We start from the raw sequence: 22,896 nt of genomic DNA, 5'->3' as shown, positions 1-22,896 counted from the left end.
TAAACACTCTAGCCTTAGAGTTATGGTTGAGAAGACATTTGGAGTTCTGAAGAATAGATTTAAGATCCTGAGTCAGAAGTCATTTAACCATTTTACCACCCATATTAGGCTTGTTCTTGCATTTTTGCATCCTCCATAACTGAATCCTATAACAGGGTTGTGATGAGTTTGTGCCGAAGGAGGAATATGTGATGGCTGATGATGGTGATACCTCTGGCCATAGTGTGGATGCATTTGACAGTGAAGTTTGGAAGAGCAAAATATTGGAGTGATTTGATGCAATGTGGGCAAATAGAAGTTACGCAAAGATCTAAAGAAGAAGAAGCAACAGAAGAAGAAGAAGCAGGAAGAAGACGGCAATGGATTTCCTCCTAATTGGGCACGATGACCTTTCCCTTATTGAACCACCAGATAGCACAACATAAAAAAATTAAACACTGAAAATTGAAAAGGACACACATCAATAGTACTGAAGGCCAAAATTACAATCCTTTTTACTCAGCAATCCTTGTCTCCAATTAAATGGTTTGATTTGATCATGTCATGTTTGTTGCTCCATGAATCTCCCAAGCATTCTAATTTTAGCAGCAACCAAATCCTTGCTCCAAATCCACCAAACCAAATCACATGTAAAAAACAGGTGGAATCAGGGTGCGCAATCCAGACTAAGATCCAATAGTAAGCAAAAAGATGACAAAGTAAACAGAAATAACTATGCGAGCAGTAGTACAGGAGAAACAAAGCAACATACATGATGCCTGGATGCAAATTGGGCATCAGCACATAGTTGATGTGCCTACTTCTTCGCTGATGCGGCATGTAGATGGATGACTACGTCAATGCCGATGGTGCCAAGGGCAAAGGTGGAGTTGAGAAGCAGCAAGGGCAGTGGTTGTGTATCTGTAGAAGGGGAGGCATGAGAAAATGGACGGTGGCGCCACTGATTTTTTCCCTTCAAGTTACCCATGTGGCTCGGTTCTTCCTCCTCCCAGCTATCCTTGTAGCCGGGTGGGTAACATTTTCTCTCAGCATCCGGTACTGCACCTCCACTCAGGCATAAGCCTCGTCATGGCCACTGACTGCAACATCCATCCGCGGGGTAGTCTTGTGACTATAGTGACTGATGGGATGGATGTCGTGTGACACAGACTAAGCGAATTCGTTGTATATTTCTAGTTGTGTGTGCCTCCTTTTACATTGTAAATGATGCTCTCACAGTCAGAACCCAATTATGCTCAAAACTTGAAGAACGGACAATCAAATTATGTTAGTTATGTTCTTTAGAAAAAAAGAGAAGAAGTGTAATAAAAAAGAGAAATTTGATCAGCTTGATAAACAAAGTTATATTGAAAAATTATATCACTAAAATAGCAAGTTCAACTAAGTGATAACCATGGTGCATTAGAACATACAAAGGAGTGGATATGCAGACTGGTAGAGAATAACTCAAGAGCTAGCATTTGATTTTGGACACATAAAATTTAGTTTCTTGTCTTCTTGGAGGAGTGATCTCAATTCACAATTTGAGCACCTTGTTTGGGCAGATAAAACCACCTGAGAAGCATATGCCAAGCCAAAAGAAAAACCTTACTTTCTTAACACGGAACAAACCAACCCTAATCATCCCTAATGTCTTATGCTTAGTGCTCCTTATGCATTTCAGATTTATAGTGTAACTATTACCTGGCCAGGAGGCGATTCATGCAGTAGCATAGCACGAAGAACACTTGGCGGCTGTCCAGAGACATGTCCTCTTGTGCAGATCCTTCCATCATCTCCGGCCTGAGTTATGGGGCACCGATCGAGATAACTGACCTCTTTGTGCAGTTGCTGGAGCACCATGGAGAAGAAGAGGCTGCCCAATGGTAGTCCCTGAAGCCAAGAAGAATAGGGGATGGATGATTAGGAGTCCCTGCACCGATAGTCGCCATCATTCCTCAATGTTGCTTGTCTCGAGCTCTCCTCCTCTGCAGGTAGCGCCCTCGCTGCTCACCCCATCGGACCCTCATGAGCTACCTAGCCGTGTGCGCCGCCTCCAACCTTCCTGATGGGAGAGATTGGAGGAGGAGGAGCAATGATGAAGAGAAGAGAACGGGGGAAGAGGAAAAAGAGAGATGAGGGGAGCGCACCAATTCAACTCCCTCAGCAAGGCCGCGATGCCCGCATCGCTGAGATGTAGGAGAACGTCGTGCACGCGCTGCGACCAGGAGTGGTTGGTGCAGAAGGCGACCCACTGGTTTGGGACGTGCGTCGGCGGCGGCGACTCGTCCACCATCGCCTTCTTGTTCTTACGGTCGGCCGGCCCCTCGTGCGTGTCAGACGTGTACCTGCCGGCGGGGGTGCCTTTTGTCGCTCGGGTGAGAGAGGAACATCGTCGCTGGAGGTTGGCGTCGACAGTGGCGGCGGCGGCGAGGGGAGGTCGGGGAAAGAGAGACAAAACGAGATGGGCGTGCTTGCGGGCTTCAAGGGGTTGAATGGGCTTCGAGTGTAAACAGGCCCGATTAACCAGAGGCCACCGTTTTTTCTACCGGAGTAGCAGCCCCTTAGGACAGCGGCCCAGTCAGCGAGAAACTGAGCATCGGACCATGTCAGCCTTCCCAAATTGTCACGGGAGTAGCGGCCCAATAGGCTAGCGCTTGGTGGTAGCGATCGAAGCTACCAGGCGCGAGATTTCGAGCTAATCGCACGACCGAAAATGACTGAAACTGACGATCGAACGGTCAGGAATGCTAATGGCCTGAGAGGACTGGGATGGTGCTCAGTTATAATATATCTAAATGACTATTAATTTGTACCGCAATTTATTAGTAGTTAGAATGAACTGTCATTTATTTACTAGCTAGTACTCAAACAATGTTTATTTCAAACTACATATCTTAGTGTCATGTAAGGTAGGGTCACCACTAGTAAGAATGAACGATCATAACATAGACCATGCATAATCAAACACTAGGTAGTGCATCAGCCCAGCCTAACACAGGCCACCAGACATAAAAAAAGTCGCTTTGCTAGCACAGCCAACCTTCATACACCTTGTCAAATTACATACACAACGAGTGTGGTGTTTTGGATCTCGGTCTTTATGAAGGCCGAACTTTTGAAAAATAAAATAAAATTCAAAGATGTCGGTTTTAAAGAATTTGAAAAAAAATTGTACAAATAAATAAGGATGTGAGGTGTATGTGTGTAAAATTTCAGGATGAACTACATTGAAATGCGACCTATACAAAAAAAGACAAATTCATGGCCTGTCTGGGAGGATAAATAGTATCATATATTAAAAAACTCTAGATTTGTTTTTTTTTCTTCTCACTACCTCATTTCAACGTATTTCGTCCTGAAAATTTTACACATTTGTGCATCATGCCTTCATCTATCTCTGTATTTTTTTTTGAATTTTCTAAATGTAAAAATATGAATCTTCATAAATTTTGAATTTTGCATTTAAAGTTCTCCGTGGAGCTCGACCTTCAAAAGCAATTTCTGAACACAACATGTTTTTTTTTTGCCTGTATTTAGCCAGCGACACACCAAAGTCATGGTGAAAGACCCCTGTTATCCTAAAAAAAAGGCCCCTGTTGATTAAGCATTTTCGCTGGACGTCGACGTGGCAAAAGAGACTGCCACACGGGCAGGTCGCACCCGAACACCAAAAGAAAATTCCCCCTCCGAGTCTCTTCCGCCGGAATCAAGGTCGCCGCCTAACCCCTCCCTCCGTCGCCGACGAAGCTGCTGCCTCCGCCGCCGAGAGGAGCTCCGAGTTCGTCCACGACCTCGCGTTCCCGCCTCTGCGCTGCCGCCGCCGGCCCCTGCAGCCGCTCCAACCTGTGCCATCCCCGTCACCCCGTCTGTGACGAGCTCCGCATCCTCCCGTGCAGGGACTCCGACCCGTGCTGCCGCCACCAACCTCCCCTCAAGCGGCAAGGTGAGGCATCTCCGCCCTCCCTCTTTCATGCTTTCTTTCTGTTTATATTACCGTCTCTTGGATCTGTTAGTGGGCACATATCGGTATGCTGCTTGGAGGTCATGTATTGGATCTGTTAAGTTCCAGTTATTTTGATTAGGATGTGGTAAACCATAGGGATGTAATAATGTGCGGATATTGAACCTGCCAATGTCTGTTAAGATGTGTATGGTGTTTGGTGTATGCTTTCTGCGAACCATCAGAATGTTCATATCACTCCTGAAACAGCTAGAGCTAATAACTAAATCTATGTGCACTATAAATGCTATATTGTCTAGATTTATCCTACATCTGTTTAAACCTGGAATCACAATGGTCCAAACTGTGTTTACTTGTTCTCTCTCCTTCATGTCTCACCTCACTGCTAAAACAAAAGCATCGCTGCCGCCTAGGGGTCCCAGATCCACCGGACAACCCCGCCGAGCTGCACCACTCCTGTGCAACAAACCGTTTGTAACCTTCACCGGCATTGCCAGCCGCTCCTGCAGGCAAGCCGGTGGTTGACGGGAGAAAATTAAACAGCAAAGATACAAATTGGGGAGTTACGGCGACGGTAGCCTTTTAGATAAGAGTGGCATTAAAGACACAGAAAATAGGGGATATGGTAAATGAAAACTGGATAAGCAAATTTGGGGTTTTAGGGAGTTCTGTGTGAGGCTTAGCTGCAATTGGTGGCAATATTGTTCTTATCGTAGAGTAACTTCTTAACTGTGGCATCATGGTTATGGCAAGGTGCATGAGTTTCCCCTTTTTGTATGGTTGCATATTGCCGTTTATTTAGAGCTGCTGTTTATTTGGAGCTAGTGTTTTGTTCAGTAATCGTGCATACCACCATGTATTTTGAGAGATTTGTTTTAAAGCTGGGTTGGTAAGAAAGTAAAAAAAAAACGCAGCTAGGACAGTGAGATGGATTAGTAAGTTAGCTTGTGACTACCGGTGTCCTTGACCTAGGTTGGTCAGAATTCACATAGTTGATCTATTTTGGAGAGGTTGGTAACAAAGTGAACAGTAAATAGTTTGGGATGCTCATTCGAAGTATTGGTTTACCCGACGAAGTTATTGGCAGGATCTTATGTTATAACCCAGAGTATTGCCTGCTATGGTTTTATGTTCAAATGGGTCTGTATTTATGTTTTCACTCTTGCATTATTGCATATATTTTTTGGCACTAAGCAAATAGCATGCATTTGGATATAGGTGTAGCACTCCTACAACTTTTGGAAACTCACATGACTTAACATATACTTAGTGCATCGTATATCTTGCTTAGTGTTACAGATTGTTGGCATGGTGCTGTGATTATCATATGTTTATGTGCAGTAACATCGAGCTTTATACCTGCTTTTATGCTTACAAGTGATGATATAGTATGAATTTGAGGCTGTCGATGCCCACAAGAGAAACTGTGTTGGCTTTTCTGAATAAATACTGACTTGATCGGATTTTAGTGTAGTGCGGCGGCACTTAAGGCAGAATTAGTACCTGGGATGTTACATATCATTCTACATTTATGTGTCATCTAGAACCATTATTGTTTCACGCAGAAGCATATAGGTGATAACGTATTGTTATTTGTGCCAGTGCCTATAAATTTGGGTGAGAATGGCAGGACAATCGCCAAATCAAGTATCATCAGCTGAAGCTATCTTGGTGGGAGCCTTGTCCTCTGGTGTTAATGTAAGAAATACTGCAATGTGCGTTATTATGTTCACCGTTAAATTTAATTTGACCTCGTGCTTTATGATATATTCCTGTATTCAGCCTCAGATTTAGTCATAATATTGTTCCCTTTTCTTATGTGGTTATGGAATGCACAAATAACTGTAAAGTACCCTAACCGATGTTTATCTTGTTGGTGTAGGCTCCCACGTGGGTCGTGCTCCAGATCACATTTTTGCTACTGGCATTCTGCTTCACCGCGATGCTTTACCTAGCCTTTTTCTCAAGCGACTTTGTGATCGTCGGGCACGTCCTTCTGCTCATAACCATCGGCGCGGTTCTATTCGTGCTCCTCAACAGGTCTCCCCTGCCCTCTCCTACCCTCTCCCCACACGCGATCTACCCTCTATTGCGACGAACAATCTTAGCGAGCTGCAATTTCTGCACGTTGCAGGTTCCTCGCGGAGACCGGCTTCGTCCCTGTCGAACAGCAGATGCAGGAGATAGGGATCCACAAACCAGAAGCCACAGAGAAAGACAAGAGCAACTGAGCCACTTGGGCCCGACTTTTTTACATTACATTATGATGATGATGATGAAACAGAGCGTGCAACTACTCCACACATACTATACATCTAAAAGTTCAGCAGAAGCTACATCCACAGCCACAGGTGTACATCTGTTAAGTGCAGTGATGCTTTAGAGTGGAATAGCTTCGTCAGGCATACGGTCGGCCGCGTCGTCAGTCCTTCGATTTGCCGCTCTTCTTCTTCTTGATGTAGCAGAAGCACGAGCAGCAGGGGAACTGGAACAGGAACTTCATTGGTCTGGGATGGGATTTGCCGATGCTGTTGTTTGTTGTGTGCGTTGGTGTGTTGCTGAAGGCGGGTCTGCATCCGGCCGATAAATATACTAGCGTGTTGATTCCTTGCTTGGCTGGTTATGTTATCACGGGACGGTGGAGATTGTGGTGCTTTCTTGTGTGTGGAGTGGTTTGTGCGATTAATTTCATGTCTTGTTGTGCCGAGAGGAACTTGTCGGCAAGTAATCGTGACGATCGTTCCATCTGCTTTTTACCATAATATATCAACTGCAAAGTATAAAACCATTCTCAAGCCAGCACAAGTCTGGAGTTACCCTCTGTAAAAGGAAGGAAAAAAGCCAAGTCTGGAGTTGCAACCTTTGCTAGTGGTTTTGAAGTTGTGAACAGTTCTTGCATGCCTCGCTACCAAACGGAAAGAATATCCTTTGGTTGCCTTTTTGACAAAGGTGGATTATTATTAGCTTAAAATGGAGCATAAGGGATACAAATACAATGAGCATATACCCGGCCTTTGCAATTATAAGATGTACATAACCAACACACACACAAAGTCGAAACAAAAGAGATCGAAGCTATGCCTTGGTGGAGTAAAGAAAAAGAAAAAACTCAGAAGTGATCAAACCAATTATCAGCAATCTACAGCAGCAACCATATCAGCATCAATCATCTCTTGACAACAATCTACAACAGCAACCATATCAGCACCAATCATCTCTTGACAACAACTGTGATGCCATCACCACTTCCCGCGGTCATCGCAGCTACATACACAAACATAGTCTTGGTGTGAGGTACCACGCAAATGAAGACCATGCTCGCACAAGCGGACAACCATGCCACGATAAGAGTCGGTCACCACCAACTGCTTCGAACAACGAAGGTTGCCGTCGCACTTCGCAATAGAGATCGAGAGAGAGGAAAGTAAACGACATAATCAAATCCCAATTTAGGACACCCGACAGTCTCGCACCGTCCTCATCCGTGGAGGCAGAATCAGGCAACAAAACAAACTCATCATTGCGCGAATATGAAGATCCAAGATTCTCGATCCCGTCTCGACAATCACCTAGTAGCGCAGGAACACACCTTTGCCTACCCCTGGAGAGGAGAATCATCGTACCAGGAAGCATCAGGATGATGATGTCGCATGCGTACCTGTAGATGGGATCGTGACCATTGATGTCTCACTATAAGAGACTGTCGACCCGGGTAGGAAATCCACGCCACCGCTGCACATCCATGCCCTTTGCCTCAAGCCATCTTCCATAGATCTCACTTCGGAGTAACACTGAATAAGTTAGAGCTCTAGCTCCGGTGATCGAGTCTGCTCCAAGACAATGCCTCCAAGAAGGTCAACGATGAGGAAATCGCCGCCATTGTCTGTCCCAAGAGGGGAGCATGGGTTCCCTCCGGAGCAAAGACCATGAAAGAAGGAGAGGAGCATTGCAGGGACGTCTTCAACAAGGATTACGACGCCTAGAGGCGTCGTCGTCACTGCTCATGACATGAAGCCGAGATAGGCATCATGACCGAGGCCATCTTGTCTAGCGCGCCGACGAGAAGGGGCCAGGCCACCGGAGCATGACCGGACGACCCATCCCCGAGTGCCGCCAAAGGACAGACCATGCACCTGCCAGATCGAGGAACGCCACACATGTTGTCGCCCCTGGCCAGCACCCATCCCGCCAGCCATGCCCGGCACGGGCACGCCGATGCACCGCTAAGCACCAGCAACCACGCCCTACTACCATTTGTTGAGCTCCGCCGTGGCATGGCTGGACGCCATGACACACGCACGCCCGGAGCACCGCCGAATCCCGCTGGGAGCTGCCCCCCACAGACCCAAGGAAGCTGTGAGGAAAGGCCACGCCGTCGGTCACACGGGTTCCGCCTGATGGCGTCTTTCGGTGGCGATGCTCTAACAGTCCTGAATCGGGACACATACAATCACAACTTTGTATGAAAAAAGGAAAAGATCAGGGACACATGTTGGGTGTAATTTGAATAAATAAATAAATTATGAACGCAGAATGTGCTAAATACGGTCTCCGTGTGCGGTGGGTATATCTGAAATATACCTGGCCATGAGAAGCCTGGCCCGGCCAGCCCGGCCCAAAAAAGCCCGACCCGGCCCAGCCCGATGCTGCTCCCGGGCCGGGCTCAGGGCCTAGATTTTGAGCCCGATGGCCGGGCCGGGCCTGTCATTTTTGCACTTTTCTGAATGTCGGGCCGGCCCGGCCCAGAGCCCGACGGGCTTTTACATGTTCGGGCCGGGCTCAGGCCCAGAAAACAGGCCCGATGACCGGGCCGGTCCGGGCCCGGGCCTGGGTTTTTTGCGTCGGGCTTGGCTAGGCCCGGCCCGAGATATGCCAGGTATAATCTGAAATAATGCCATACTTACGGGCTACGTGCGTACGGAATCCCCCTCCTCGAATCCTCAGCTGCCGGAAACGAGGTCGCCGCCTACCTCCTCCCTCTGCCCGCCCACGGCCGGAAAGGAGCTCCGAGACCCGACCCCGCGCCCCCGTCTCCGTGCCGCCGCCGTCATCGACGCGTCTGTGCACTCGCCGCCGGCCTCTGCACCCGACTCCAACCTGTGCCCCCGCCGTCCACCTCCCCTCCAGACATCCAGCGGCAAGGTGAGGCCATATCTACCTATCTATGTAAAGCACTATATTGGGTTTGTCAATGGGCAAAATGTTGGTTTATGCATGGATATAATGTACACATATTGGATCTGTTAAGTTCCACAAATTTTTTGCTTGGGATGCGGTGAAAAATAGGGATGTGATAAATGTGCAGATACTAGATTTGCGAATGTCTGTTAAGATACTGGATTTGTTTGCTGTAAAGTGTAGACCGTCAGAAAGTTCATACGATTCCTGAAACTGCTGGAGCTAATTACCCAATCTATGCGCGCTGTAATTGCTTAATATTCCAGTTTTTTTCCTAGAGAGGGTGTGAGACTGCGAGGGCATGTGCGGTTGGGCACTGCAATCTGTCTGCAGCTTAGCCCCAGAGCCATTGAGCCAAGTACTCCCAACTCATTACGAATTAAAAGATGAGTAGCCCTGCCTCATATCAGGGACATTAACAATGAACTGTCAAGTCTGATCACAGCTTCTTTTACAAAGCAGAGATGTTGAGGTTATACATAGCAGTTCTTGACAGATAGAAGTTTTAAGCTAGGCATATATTCATCGGAAGGAGTAACTCTTACCTTCTTACCTCCCATGTGAAAAGAGGAGGTAAGAGGACCATGTTAAATTTGGTTGCTTGTTTATATTTCTCATCTAGGTATATCTTATCCATGTAAACAAGGGATTTCCCGCGCGTGCGCGCACACACACACACGGAGGAAGATAGGCATCTTCCTGAAGAAGTGTACACAAGGTCTTGTAGTTTTGCTCTTTTATTCTTGAAGCACAGCCAAGCCCAAGATAATTTTATAGATGATGAGATTTGTTAGTCTGGTATGTTTGCATTGATCATTGAGGGGCAACTGAGGCCCACTTACGATCTGGATGGTCCCGGCATTTGGAATGCTGATACTTCCGTGGGGTGATTGTAAAGTTTTATTACATATAGGTATTGCACATGCACACTGGTAGGTTCCTGACTTCCTGTATATACTCTTTTCTATGGTATACCGGTGTGTGTGCCTTGACCCTTTTTGCATCGAATAATTGCCTGGAAAGTAATTCCATTATTGCCGTAGCCAAACAATAAAGCTTTTAGATCTACATGTTTAAGTAAAGCAATTGTTTTTTCTGTTCATTGACTATCGCAGAGTAAAGGAATATGCCTTCACTGCAAAAAGCTCTGCCTCCAGAACTTGCTGATAATGCACTCAGAGTAAGGCTCCTTTCACACCTTTGTAATAGACAGGAACTGACCCTCAACATGAGTTGTACATGGTAGTCACTTCTGAAATTTCACTTCTCGAGTCAGAGTAGCACCATCCATGACTTTATCCTTTTAGCTTCAGCTTTTGCAAATCATATCTGGTACTCCCCGTGCTGCCCAACTCTGCAGTATTATGTTTATAACAAGAAATTTTCATGAAAAAGGAAAAAAATGAAATCATAGAATCTGAGTAAGAAAATGTTTAATTGCTTCTTATAATCTGTTTTTGTCGTGTTGTAGTTATTCCGCGAGTGCTTAAGGAGGGCTAAGTTCATTGGTAATCAGGTATGCATATTTTCTCATGAACTACCTTGTTATCTTATTACTTCTTAACACAAACCCAGCTCGCGCGGTTCTCCTCAACAGACCAAGTATATTTAATCCTGATAGTGTTCTGTGAGAACTAACAGTTTAATTGCACCATCATCAGCTCCTTTGCCATTTAAGTATCCATGTAAGTGATTTTTTTAATTACTCCGCACTGTTTTCTTTTGATGAAAACTTCTCCAAGGTATCAATGTTTCTGTGGCAGTATTACGTGTAAGAGGGTGTATTTGTTTTAAGGCACTTGAAATGATCTTCATATTTATAATGCGCCTGGAACAGGCATATTTTGTGTTTTTATCTACATGATGAAGGAGAATCAGTTCCATAGCATAGAATAAAATGCCATTGCAACTAGAACCAAAGTCCTTTTCACCCTTGATGTTATGGCATCGTATGACCATATGAACACACACGCTTGACAGAGCTGTTGTTTTTGTTGGCCCAGCAACACAACACGGGGCTTCTCGTTTCCATGGTGAGGCAACAGTTCAAGAAAAACATGCACGAAACTGATCCAGAGAAGATACAGAAAATGAAGGATGAGTAAGTCACTGCTCCGTCGACAAGTTCAGTTCTTGGATGTTCCTTTCCTTTTTTTATTCTCGCCGCAACATGTCCTCTGAAACTCTTTCTTGCTTTGCAGTGCGGCAAGGGGCCTTATCAATCACATCATATACGAGTCCGAGAAGATGACAGGGCGCAAGTTCTCGGGTTAAGACAGTTCAGTTCTTGGATGTTCCTTTCCTTTTTTATTCTCGGCATACACTGTATGAATAATATATGACCAGCTGATGCTTCACCTTTTTTTTGCACTTTTACTTTGGTTTTTGATGTAATTGGCCCACACATGCTTAGCGCTAGCTGGTTTGGTTGATCTTTAGGTCTCTTCCAAGCGTGGAGATGAAGATCTTCAACAAATTTTAATGCTCCAGTCAGTGTGAAAACACACGTGCAATATTTTTTTCTTCTGATCTTTTTAGGGGAATTTCCTTCTGATGATGCATTGAGGCAGCTTCATCATGTTTAATTTCTACGTGGACATCTTTTTTTTTTGAGCAAACTACGGGGACATATCTCTAAGGATATCCGGACTCTGCATCAGCTTCGTAGGCCTTTTGCCAGGTGCTGACCGGCCGGCTATCACTAGTTATAGACCAGGAGGCCCATCCATCTGTTGCCATTTCGAGCCCACCACAGCCATACTCGCACACAGCGGCACAGCGCTAGCATCTTCACCCACCCACTCTTTAGTCCCACCTCGCTTACTGGAGCGAAACCAGACCAGCTTATATACCTTCGCGGTTCGCCAGCGGAGCAATAACGAGGGTGAAGTGTTGGTCCAGTCCTAGGGCGAGTGGCGTCAGCGTAATGAGCTGCACTTGCCAAGTGCGCGTTATTAACCCTAAACCTACGCGCTCCCTCTGCCTCTTTGGAGGTCGACGCGCGGGTATGTCCTTCCAAACGAAAGGCTTGTTTCCCTGTGTGCTTTGGCCTTGATAACATAAGCACATATGCCCTGCGCCGGCGCCACTCCTCCTAGGGACATTTGGATGAGTTTGCTGGGCTGGCGGTGGGCCTCGGCCCTATATATCCCCGCCCAACAAACAGTAGGCCCTCCTTTTTGTTATTTTTGTACTCCCTCCGTCCACTCCGTCCAGAAAAACTTGTCATCAAAATAGATAAAAGGGAATGTATCTAGAACTGCAAAATCATCTTCTCTACAAACGGTGCCACAGTTGTGATGCCTTCATGCAATTAACTCTAATAAAAACATTTCAATTGTTGGGCAATGCAAAAACTTCAAGTGCTAGGATTCAAGTATATTTATTAGCATAAAATAGGTAGCTTCGGGATGCAAATTAGGAATGTGCTCGTATTCAATATTCAATTTCTTTGTTTCTTAACGAACTGTTTTACTCCTTTGCTTATTTAAGGAGTAATACTTCGTGCTTAAGAATCTGTGTGCTTTGGCCTTGATAACATAAGCACATATGCCCTGCGCCGGCGCCACTCCTCCTAGGGACATTTGGATGAGTTTGCTGGGCTGGCGGTGGGCCTCGGCCCTATATATCCCCGCCCAACAAACAGTAGGCCCTCCTTTTTGTTATTTTTGTACTCCCTCCGTCCACTCCGTCTAGAAAAACTTGTCATCAAAATAGATAAAAGGGAATGTATCTAGAACTGCAAAATCATCTTCTCTACAAACGGTGCCACGGTTGTGATGCCTTCATGCAATTAACTCTAATAAAAACATTTCAATTGTTGGGCAATGCAAAAACTTCAAGTGCTAGGATTCAAGTATATTTATTAGCATAAAATAGGTAGCTTCGGGATGCAAATTAGGAATGTGCTCGTATTCAATATTCAATTTCTTTGTTTCTTAACGAACTGTTTTACTCCTTTGCTTATTTAAGGAGTAATACTTCGTGCTTAAGAATCTGTGTGCTTTGGCCTTGATAACATAAGCACATATGCCCTGCGCCGGCGCCACTCCTCCTAGGGACATTTGGATGAGTTTGCTGGGCTGGCGGTGGGCCTCGGCCCTATATATCCCCGCCCAACAAACAGTAGGCCCTCCTTTTTGTTATTTTTGTACTCCCTCCGTCCACTCCGTCTAGAAAAACTTGTCATCAAAATAGATAAAAGGGAATGTATCTAGAACTGCAAAATCATCTTCTCTACAAACGGTGCCACAGTTGTGATGCCTTCATGCAATTAACTCTAATAAAAACATTTCAATTGTTGGGCAATGCAAAAACTTCAAGTGCTAGGATTCAAGTATATTTATTAGCATAAAATAGGTAGCTTCGGGATGCAAATTAGGAATGTGCTCGTATTCAATATTCAATTTCTTTGTTTCTTAACGAACTGTTTTACTCCTTTGCTTATTTAAGGAGTAATACTTCGTGCTTAAGAATCTAGTCCTATGCCTAAATAGTTGACCGTCTTCACTAATTCTAATTCTCTCAGCATGCAACTATGCCACCTCATCGTGCCACCATGCATGTAAAAAGACTATCATTAACATGCATGTTACTCACATTCAACAAATAATCTACAAGTATACATTATAAAATGTTAATAAATTATATGTAGTTTCAGTTCTCGTATTGTGAACCCAAATACTAATATCCCATACAACCAAATCTCATCAAAATAGTTGTAACTAATTCTCGTAGCAACGCACGAGATGCCATATCCAGATTTATAAACCCTCGAACCCTCCCTCCATGCACATATTCCAAGAGGCATAGCTCCTTCCTACCCCGCCCATGGCCCACACATATCCAATCGGGCATAACCCCTACCTTTCCCCTCACTGTCTTGTGGGGCATAGGTACCCCCTCCCAACATAGCTCCCCCTCGTACCACCTACACACACCTGCTAAAACCAATCCTGCACATACCTAATCTAGAAGCCCTACGCTAAGCCCAGGGAACCTAGCTAGGTTAGATAGTGAGCATGCCTAAAAAATACTAGGAAGTGTACGTCATCGGCGACCCTAAATTGCTTGCGAACTTGGTAGACCATAACATGACTAGATTTGCTTTATCTATAAAGCGGGGCGAAAGCCTTTTTCGAAAACATGACTAGAAGATAAGTACCTCCCATTCAACTCTCTTCTCCCACATCTATGGTAAACCAAGACTATAGATCCGATCCTTTTCATACCGCCCTCTCAAGGAAGCAAAAGCGAGAGCCCAATCGAGTAGATGAAGCAAGTGTCGGTGATAATCGGTAGTGTGCCTTGAAGGCTAGAAGTTTCAAGTCTATGAAAAATGTAACACCCCGTTCATGGCCACCGGGTTCCCGACCGTTACTCCTGGCGGAATCTATATTGGCGCCATAGGCCCAACACTAGTCTTTCCACGCATTTTGTCCTCATTCGTGCACTTTCAAGATCAACTTCCAGTTGGTCACTCATCCTCAAATTTCTCCAAGTCAATCACGATTAACTTTGATTGCTTGCGAATGGGCTCCTGAAAAAAAATCCTTATTGATATGAGTAGTCTATAATTCCTATTAAGCCAGAATGTCGAAACTAGTGGACACATGCTTGGCCCTATGCTTGACCCTATTAAGCTAGGTAGTCTACGGATCTGAATGTAATTTTTATTATTTTTGATTTTCGTTGTAATACCATGATTGAAGATGAATCATAGTTCGCCGTTATTAGGCGCTCGCCTAGGCACCTAGGAAGAGGGAGAGAGCGACATCATGCACGCAGAGAGAGAGAGAGAGAGAGAGAGGGCGAGGGGGATAGACGGCGTGAGGAGGAAATCTAGATTTTTTTGTCGGTTGTGCACACACAGGAGCTTTAGTAGGAGAATAGGAAGATGGGCATGTGGTTTAATGAGTTAGGCCATCCCATATAGCTTTTTTCTTCATGCTACGGTACTAACGCCTAATTGCGTTAATTGTGGCTAAGCTAGAAAAGCATAAGTAGGTGGTCAAACACATAATTAACGGCTAGTGCTTTTTTTGAACTTTGAGATAAATAGATCGAAATTTTTTGTGCAAAAATAAACATTGCAAGACTAAAAAATATCCGGTACAATTAGTCATACTTGATTGAACCAGTTGACGTATCCTCCTGCTTGGTTGTTCTAAACCTATAAATCGAATATAAGTCGGACATTTTATATCATGACAGATACATTTTTTTTCATGGTAGTACAAGGCCAGAGAAGAACCGGTAGCACACCCGCTACGTTCTCAAACAAGCAAAGCGCACCCCTGTCCATCTGAAATTCCGAATCTCAAAGACAAACAAAACCCTAGCTGACTAAACGAGTGCGAGCCTTTTCCCCCATCCTTCCTCCCTCGTCCTCCTCCTCTACCGCCGCGCGCCGCCGCTCCTCCCCCCTCGCCTCGCTGCCCTCACCGAGCTCCATGGCGGCGCCGGAGACCTCCACCTGCGGCGCGGGCCCCGCGCTCCTCTTCCCGTCGTCGTCCTCCTCCTCCTCGTCCGCGCGGGTGGAGGCCGTCGTCGTATTCACCATCTGCGACAGCTTCGTGCGCCGGCCCGACCAGGCGGAGCGCGTCATCGGCACCCTCCTCGGCTCCGTCCTCCCCGACGGCACCGTCCACGTCCGCAACGCCTACGTCGTCCCCCACAGCGAGTCCGCCGACCAGGTTACCTCCCCCTCCCCGTACCCCCCAGCCCGAAGCTGGGCTAAAATCTCTCAGCGATGCGATTTTTACTGTAGCCTCTGCCGAACTCTAGCCAGAGATCTAGGGTTTGTTAGTTGAGCCTGCGGTTCTGACGTTTATTGGTGATGTGTGCGTGTGTGAACAGGTTGCTCTCGACATTGAGTACCACCACAACATGTATGCGTCGCACCAGAAGGTGAACCCCAAGGAAGTGCTTGTGGGATGGTATGTTTTGTATTTCTTCATAACGTTCTTCTGTTGCCTTGAAATACCGTCTTATATGCTAGTGCAACATTATGATTGGTTGGTGCATATTTTACACAGGCTGACATTGGTTCTGTGTCCATGTGCGCATAGACAGTTAGGTCTTGAGTAGATGGAACTTGTGAGACATATCAAATGACAAAATTGTACAACTATTCTTAACTTTATGAGTTTGTTTGATAGCACCTGTCACTGTAATTTTGACAATGGATGGAAGCGCCTAGTTCTTATGTCCGATTGATATTGTTCTTGTTGACTTGAATGCCGGTTATATGTTAGTGCAAATTTACGATTGTTTACAGATTGACTTGAGTTTTTCTTTTGATAACACAAATTGATTTGAGCTTATACATATGATGGCCCATGTATTTGTGTTTTGCATAGACACCCAGTTGGATATTTGTCCAGTCGTATGAAATGTTATGTTTGGTGTTGTTGTCATTGAATCATGTTCTGTATGGTGCTGTAGACAGGGTCACTCTAACCAACGATTAAGGGTAGCAGCAAAAGCAAATCTAGCGAGGTCACTAGTCTTTAATTTTGCAAGAGGAGAGATTTATATTCATAAAAAAGAAAGTAGCTATGGAATCAAACAAATACCCCACCTTGCTCGCATGGTGATATCATATTATCTGCATGCAGGTTCTCCACTGGCTTTGGTGTTTCAGGGGGTAGTACGCTTATCCACGAATTTTATTCAAGAGAAGTACAGAGCCCTATTCATCTTACTGTTGACACTGGCTTCACCATGGGGGAGGCTTCCATCAAAGCCTATGTCTCATCCAACCTGTCTCTTGGAGATAGGCACCTTGCCGCACAATTTCAGGAAATTCCTCTGGACTTGAAGATGCTTGATGCAGAGAAAGTTGGATGTAAGTTTCACGTTTAGAATGGTTCCATTATGTACTATATGTAAATTGACTCTGTTGATCTGGTAGCTTACTTTTCAGAACCTTTTTTCTGTAGTAATAACATAGAATAAATTGTTTAGAATGATGAATATATTGCATTGAACTAAATGAGGTGTTGTAAGCATCTATGAGCAACAAAATCCTGATGAGAAGGTCAATAACTTGTCTGCCAGTAAATTTGAAAATAGCTTATGCTGCTGAACTCTTCTGTTTTTGTGTAAAAATAGTGGCGACTGGCAATTTTAGTGGAAGGATTCTTTGTTCTTGGAAGAAAATAATTCATTTTTTCATTTGCATTAGTTTTGTACATTAGTATTTGGAATGCTTATTGAAAGTATTCTGTAATTATTATTCTGGCATCTTCAGAAATAATATCTGTTGTACAAGGAAAACATTTTTTTTACATGTTGCTCTTGCTGTTTGACACAGTTGAAATGCTGAAATCTACAATGGTGGAGAAGCTCCCCAACGATTTGGAAGGAATGGAGTCTTCAATGCAAAAGCTATATGCTCTTATTGACGAGATCTACAAATATGTTGATGATGTGGTGGTAAGAAATTGTCCTGCCACTTGTCAGTCATGTACTTTGTATCTTGACCGTAGGTTCTTAAGAAAGTTTGTTGAATCATTTGTAGGAAGCTCGTGTGGCACCGGACAACAAGATAGGCAGGTTCATTGCTGACACCGTCTCCTCCATGCCAAAGCTGTCCCCAGCATCTTTTGACAGGCTCTTCAATGACAAGATTCAGGTAACTAGTTTTTCCTGTGCTGATAAATGGCTATCTTGGTTTCTCCCACGGCTAACCGTTGGCCATATTTCCTTACTGTTGCAGGACAATCTTGCGCTGGTATACCTGTCAAGCATCACACGGACTCAGATCGCGGTAGCCGAGAAGCTGAACACCGCCGCCCAAGTCCTGTGATTAATATGTATTGTTCGGGTAGCTGCCTATTCCATGCCGTCTGTGCTTGGCTTTCGTTTGCTTGAATGAGAGATCAGAATATGTTGTCAGAATATGCATTTTTGTACCTGTTATCCAAGTTCTAAAGAAAACAATTCTCCGCACTTGAGATCCTAATGTTTCCACTAATGTGGGCCTAGACCTTTCCATTGGATTTAGTATAGTACTGTAGTAGTTTGTTTCTGGCTGAATATTTGTAATGTCTGATAGTTGTCTGAGGAGCAGTATATGCTGGCTTCGTTTTTCTTGGTTCCCTTTTAGTCAGAGAATCGCCCATTTGATTACATACGGTTTCAACCACTGGCTGAAACAAATGTTCGATGTGGTTGACGTTCAAGATGAGCTGTAATGCCCTTGGATCATGATCCAGTGGTCGAGAGCGACTTGACTGGAACTAAAATAATTTTTTTACAGGTGAATCTGTAATAGTCTGCCCCATAAATTTATGCAGTTAGCAGCGGTCAATTTGGAGCATTTGCATTGCTATTTACAAGTCCCCGCAAACATGTAAGGCTGATCGTCGCAAACCTCGAGCGATCTAAAGTTGTTTCGATGCCATGTTCATCTTAGAACCTGAGTTCTACTTGACATAGCCCCCAGCCTTTGATGCTCTTTAAATGGTTCGGTAACTTGCATTGTACATGTTTATTTGTTAACCTTCCTGTGTAATGATGTGAAGGAATTAATACATAATACGACCAAGCCGGCTACTAAGTTGACCTAGGCAATTAGCACGTAAATTTTCAATGTCATGAGTTGGCACATAACTTACTTGAATTTTGCAGTTGGTCAAGTCTTCAACTCACTTCTCCATTTTATAGATATAACCACACGAAAAAGAAAACAAAACCTTGTTATAGGCTCAGAGGCATCTGGACTTGAGCATACAACATTAGGCAAGGACAATTCTATCATGCATCTCAATTGCTCTCAACTACTATATGGTACTACTAGCGAGTTAGTAATTATTGCATTCATGGTGATAGCTCCATATATGTACCCAAATCGAGAGAGTTTGGAATGCAAACCGGATAACCATATGTCATCGATATCTCAATGGGTCGATTAGTGTCTCTAGCTAGAGGTGGAGCACACCAGTAGTACGTGATACTCCACGCATGCATGTCTGCTTCATACAAATCTTCACTCTATATGATTTCTTTGCATTTCATGGGTATGGCTTGTGAGGCAGCGGGAATTCAATATGTGCCATTTAGATACATTATAACCGAGCACTTTTCTAGCCATCCCATGCCATTAGCAATTTTAACCGTTGGATGCACTGTTGTGGGTGTTCCTGTCCGTCAGATGCCCCTTGTTCTCCCGCTTGAGCTTTGTTACGCTGACCAAAGAGCGCTGGATGGTACTGGGCCGCTGGTCCTATAATTAATTGGATGTTTTAGATACATTATAACCAAGCACTTTTTCAGCCATCCCAGGCCATTAGCAATTTTAACCGTTGGATGCACTGTTGTGGGTGTTCCTGTCCGTCAGATGCTCCTTGTTCTCCCGCTTGAGCTTTGTTACGCTGACCAAAGAGCGCTGGATGGTACTGGGCCGCTGGTCCGATCATTAATTGGATGTTTGTCATCAATTTGGCCCAGATGGGCTAGATATGATGTGTTGAACGTGAAAAAAGAGTATTAACACATCGTCCGCACACGCGCAGGAGCGCAACACTTGCGTGTCGGCGGACACGTCGCGCCTCGCCTGGGGCCGAACCCATAGTCCGACCCACATGAGCTATACGGGTCTCTGTCTCCGGGCAATGCAGCAACGGGGCGGTGCGGGAAACCAAGCATCGGCCGCGATTGGAGTCGATTCGTCGGGGATTGAAGATGCAAATCATAATTTTTTTTTGAAACGGAGGCAAAAGATTTGCCTCATCGATTAATTAAGCAAAAGAGAATTGCCCAGTTAATTAACCGAAAACCGGGCAAAAACCGATACAAATCAACCACATGTGGGCTACTCACTCGACAACCATATTTAGACATATTATAACCGAGCACTTTTCCGGCCATCCCAGGCCATTAGCAATTTTAACCGTTGGATGCACTGTTGTGGGTGTTCCTGTCCGTCAGATGCCCCTTGTTCTCCCGCTTGAGCTTTGTTACGCTGACCAAAGAGCGTTGGATGGTACTGGGCCGCTGGTCCTATAATTAATTGGATGTTTTAGATACATTATAACCGAGCACTTTTTCAGCCATCCCAGGCTATTAGCAATTTTAACCGTTGGATGCACTGTTGTGGGTGTTCCTGTCCGTCAGATGCTCCTTGTTCTCCCGCTTGAGCTTTGCTACGCTGACCAAAGAGCGCTGGATGGTACTGGGCCGCTGGTTCGATAATTAATTGGATGTTTGTCATCAATTTGGCCCAGATGGGCTAGATGTGATGTGTTGAACGTGAAAAAAGAGTATTAACACATCGTCCGCACACGCGCAGGAGCGCAACACTTGCGTGTCGGCGGACACGTCGCGCCTCGCCTGGGGCCGAACCCACAGTCCGACCCACATGAGCTATACGGGTCTCTGTCTCCGAGCAATGCAGCAACGGGGCGGTGCGGGAAACCAAGCATCGGCCGCGATTGGAGTCGATTCGTCGGGGATTGAAGATGCAAATCATAATTTTTTTTCAAAACGGAGGCAAAAGATTTGCTTCATCGATTAATTAAGCAAAAGAGAATTGCCCAGTTAATTAACGGAAAACCGGGCAAAAACCGATACAAATCAACCACATGTGGACTACTCACTCGACAACCATATTTAGATACATTATAACCGAGCACTTTTCCAGCCATCCCAGGCCATTAGCAATTTTAACCGTTGGATGCACTGTTGTGGGTGTTCCTGTCCGTCAGATGCCCCTTGTTCTCCCGCTTGAGCTTTGTTACGCTGACCAAAGAGCGCTGGATGGTACTGGGCCGCTGGTCCGATAATTAATTGGATGTTTGTCATCAATTTGGCCTAGATGGGCTAGATGTGATGTGTTGAACGTGAAAAAAGAGTATTAACACATCGTCCGCACACGCGCAGGAGCGCAACACTTGCGTGTCGGCGGACACGTCGCGCCTCGCCTGGGGCCGAACCCACAGTCCGACCCACATGAGCTATACGGGTCTCTGTCTCCGAGCAATGCAGCAACCGGGCGGTGCGGGAAACCAAGCATAGGCCGCGATTGTAGTCGATTCGTCGGGGATCGAAGATGCAAATCATAATTTTTTTTCGAAACGGAGGCAAAAGATTTGCCTCATCGATTAATTAAGCAGAAGAGAATTGCCCAGTTAATTAACGAAAAACCGGGCAAAAACCGATACAAATCAACCACATGTGGGCTACTCACTCGACAACCATATTTAGATACATTATAACCGAGCACTTTTCCAGCCATCCCAGGCCATTAGCAATTTTAACCGTTGGATGCACTGTTGTGGGTGTTCCTGTCTGTCAGATGCCCCTTGTTCTCCCGCTTGAGCTTTGTTACGCTGACCAAAGAGCGTTGGATGGTACTGGGCCGCTGGTCCGATAATTAATTGGATGTTTGTCATCAATTTGGCCCAGATGGGCTAGATGTGAACGTGAAAAAAGAGTATTAACACATCGTCCGCACATGCGCAGGAGCGCAACACTTGCGTGTCGGCGGACACGTCGCGCCTCGCCTGGGGCCGAACCCACAGTCCGACCCACATGAGCTATACGGGTCTCTGTCTCCGAGCAATGCAGCAACGGGGTGGTGCGGGAAACCAAGCATCGGCCGCGATTGGAGTCGATTCGTCGGGGATTGAAGATGCAAATCATAATTTTTTTTCGAAACGGAGGCAAAAGATTTGCCTCATCGATTAATTAAGCAGAAGAGAATTGCCGAGTTAATTAACGGAAAACCGAGCAAAAACTGATACAAATCAACCACATGTGGGCTACTCACTCGACAACCATATCCAACACGTAACGATCATCTAACCCAACACTGCTACATCACAAAGACACCCCAAACAAGGGTAACTTGGCTAGCGACCACAAGCACCACCAAATCCACAAAGACAATGCATGCCATAAGGACAACACAAGAGATGCAAATCATAATTGCTACAACCATTACTGGCAAGCGAAGCAATAATTGCAGGTCGGTTACTACCCCCGATTCATCTTCTTCATTTACTCGACCCTCGATAATCTGCATCGGGCAACTGCTCCTTCCCCGTTCCCGTGGTTACATCTGCAACTCCTCCGGAAGCCATGGTCGACGTGTTGGTCGTTGGTTTGTTTGCCTGTTCTGCCAGTCGTCCTCATCCTCCTCTCTCTCTCTCTCTCTCTCTCTCTCTCTCTCTCTCTCTCTCTCTCTCTTTCTCTCTCTCTCTTGAATCCAGATGGCTCGTGATTCATGAAGTTTCTAATTTGTGGCAATCTCTTTGCTGCACCGACAGATCAGAGAGACTTCCTCTATCTTAACTTATTTACTATACTGGTGATAGAACAGTATGCATGCTCAATTTCGAATTATCTTATGTGGTATTAGTAGCGTATACGATACCTCTTTCATCCGACGTTGAATTGACATGTACGGAGAAGTTGTCTTCATATTTAACATGTAGACATGCATACGTTTTACAACATCCCCAACAGAAACTCCAATTTCCTCTTTACTATGCGTCAACCATGGAGGAAGGAATGAGGAGTTGTTGAAGTTGAACTACTGATCAGGTGCTTCCTCCTCTAATTTAGGCTGTAAGTTGCCTCTGATCCTTGGTTTGTACTGTGCGCGATTTAGTGATGTCGTTTCTCCTTATATTTTTGGTAGCTTTGTGGTTGTTTCAATGGACTAGGAATAAGTTTATCTGATAAGATGATGTTTCAGGTTTCAACCCCTGGTTGGGCAAGAACGTGAGATCATATTGGACATGGATGACCAGTTCGAGGGATCAATC

The 22,896-nt window shown here is 45.2% G+C and overlaps 3 protein-coding genes across 3 annotated transcripts; all 3 read left to right on the top strand.

The window, feature by feature from the left end:
• Window positions 1-3,600: 3,600 nt before the first annotated feature.
• Window positions 3,601-6,707, top strand: LOC125530888 (uncharacterized). The gene is made up of 4 exons (XM_048695306.2): window positions 3,601-3,925; window positions 5,546-5,641; window positions 5,826-5,983; window positions 6,078-6,707. Exons 2-4 carry the CDS (start codon window positions 5,567-5,569, stop codon window positions 6,172-6,174), a joined length of 330 nt encoding a protein of 109 aa, XP_048551263.1. The 5' UTR covers window positions 3,601-3,925; window positions 5,546-5,566; the 3' UTR covers window positions 6,175-6,707.
• Window positions 6,708-8,839: 2,132 nt separating this feature from the next.
• Window positions 8,840-11,656, top strand: LOC147963925 (uncharacterized). Its single transcript, XM_087526557.1, has 5 exons — window positions 8,840-9,085; window positions 10,237-10,301; window positions 10,593-10,637; window positions 11,125-11,222; window positions 11,323-11,656. Exons 2-5 carry the CDS (start codon window positions 10,248-10,250, stop codon window positions 11,393-11,395), a joined length of 270 nt encoding a protein of 89 aa, XP_087382683.1. The 5' UTR covers window positions 8,840-9,085; window positions 10,237-10,247; the 3' UTR covers window positions 11,396-11,656.
• A 3,782-nt stretch (window positions 11,657-15,438) lies between these two features.
• EIF2 (eukaryotic translation initiation factor 2) lies at window positions 15,439-18,217 on the top strand. The gene is made up of 6 exons (XM_048695304.2): window positions 15,439-15,816; window positions 15,980-16,059; window positions 16,741-16,970; window positions 17,439-17,560; window positions 17,646-17,759; window positions 17,844-18,217. Exons 1-6 carry the CDS (start codon window positions 15,574-15,576, stop codon window positions 17,931-17,933), a joined length of 879 nt encoding a protein of 292 aa, XP_048551261.1. The 5' UTR covers window positions 15,439-15,573; the 3' UTR covers window positions 17,934-18,217.
• Window positions 18,218-22,896: the final 4,679 nt, after the last annotated feature.

The sequence above is a fragment of the Triticum urartu genome, chromosome 6A (assembly GCF_056163025.1).
Source record: "Triticum urartu cultivar PI428250 chromosome 6A, HENAU_Tu73, whole genome shotgun sequence".
Lineage (NCBI taxonomy): Eukaryota > Viridiplantae > Streptophyta > Magnoliopsida > Poales > Poaceae > Triticum > Triticum urartu.
Note: the sequence above shows the minus strand (reverse complement) of the source record. Positions and strands in the feature narration are given on the sequence as shown.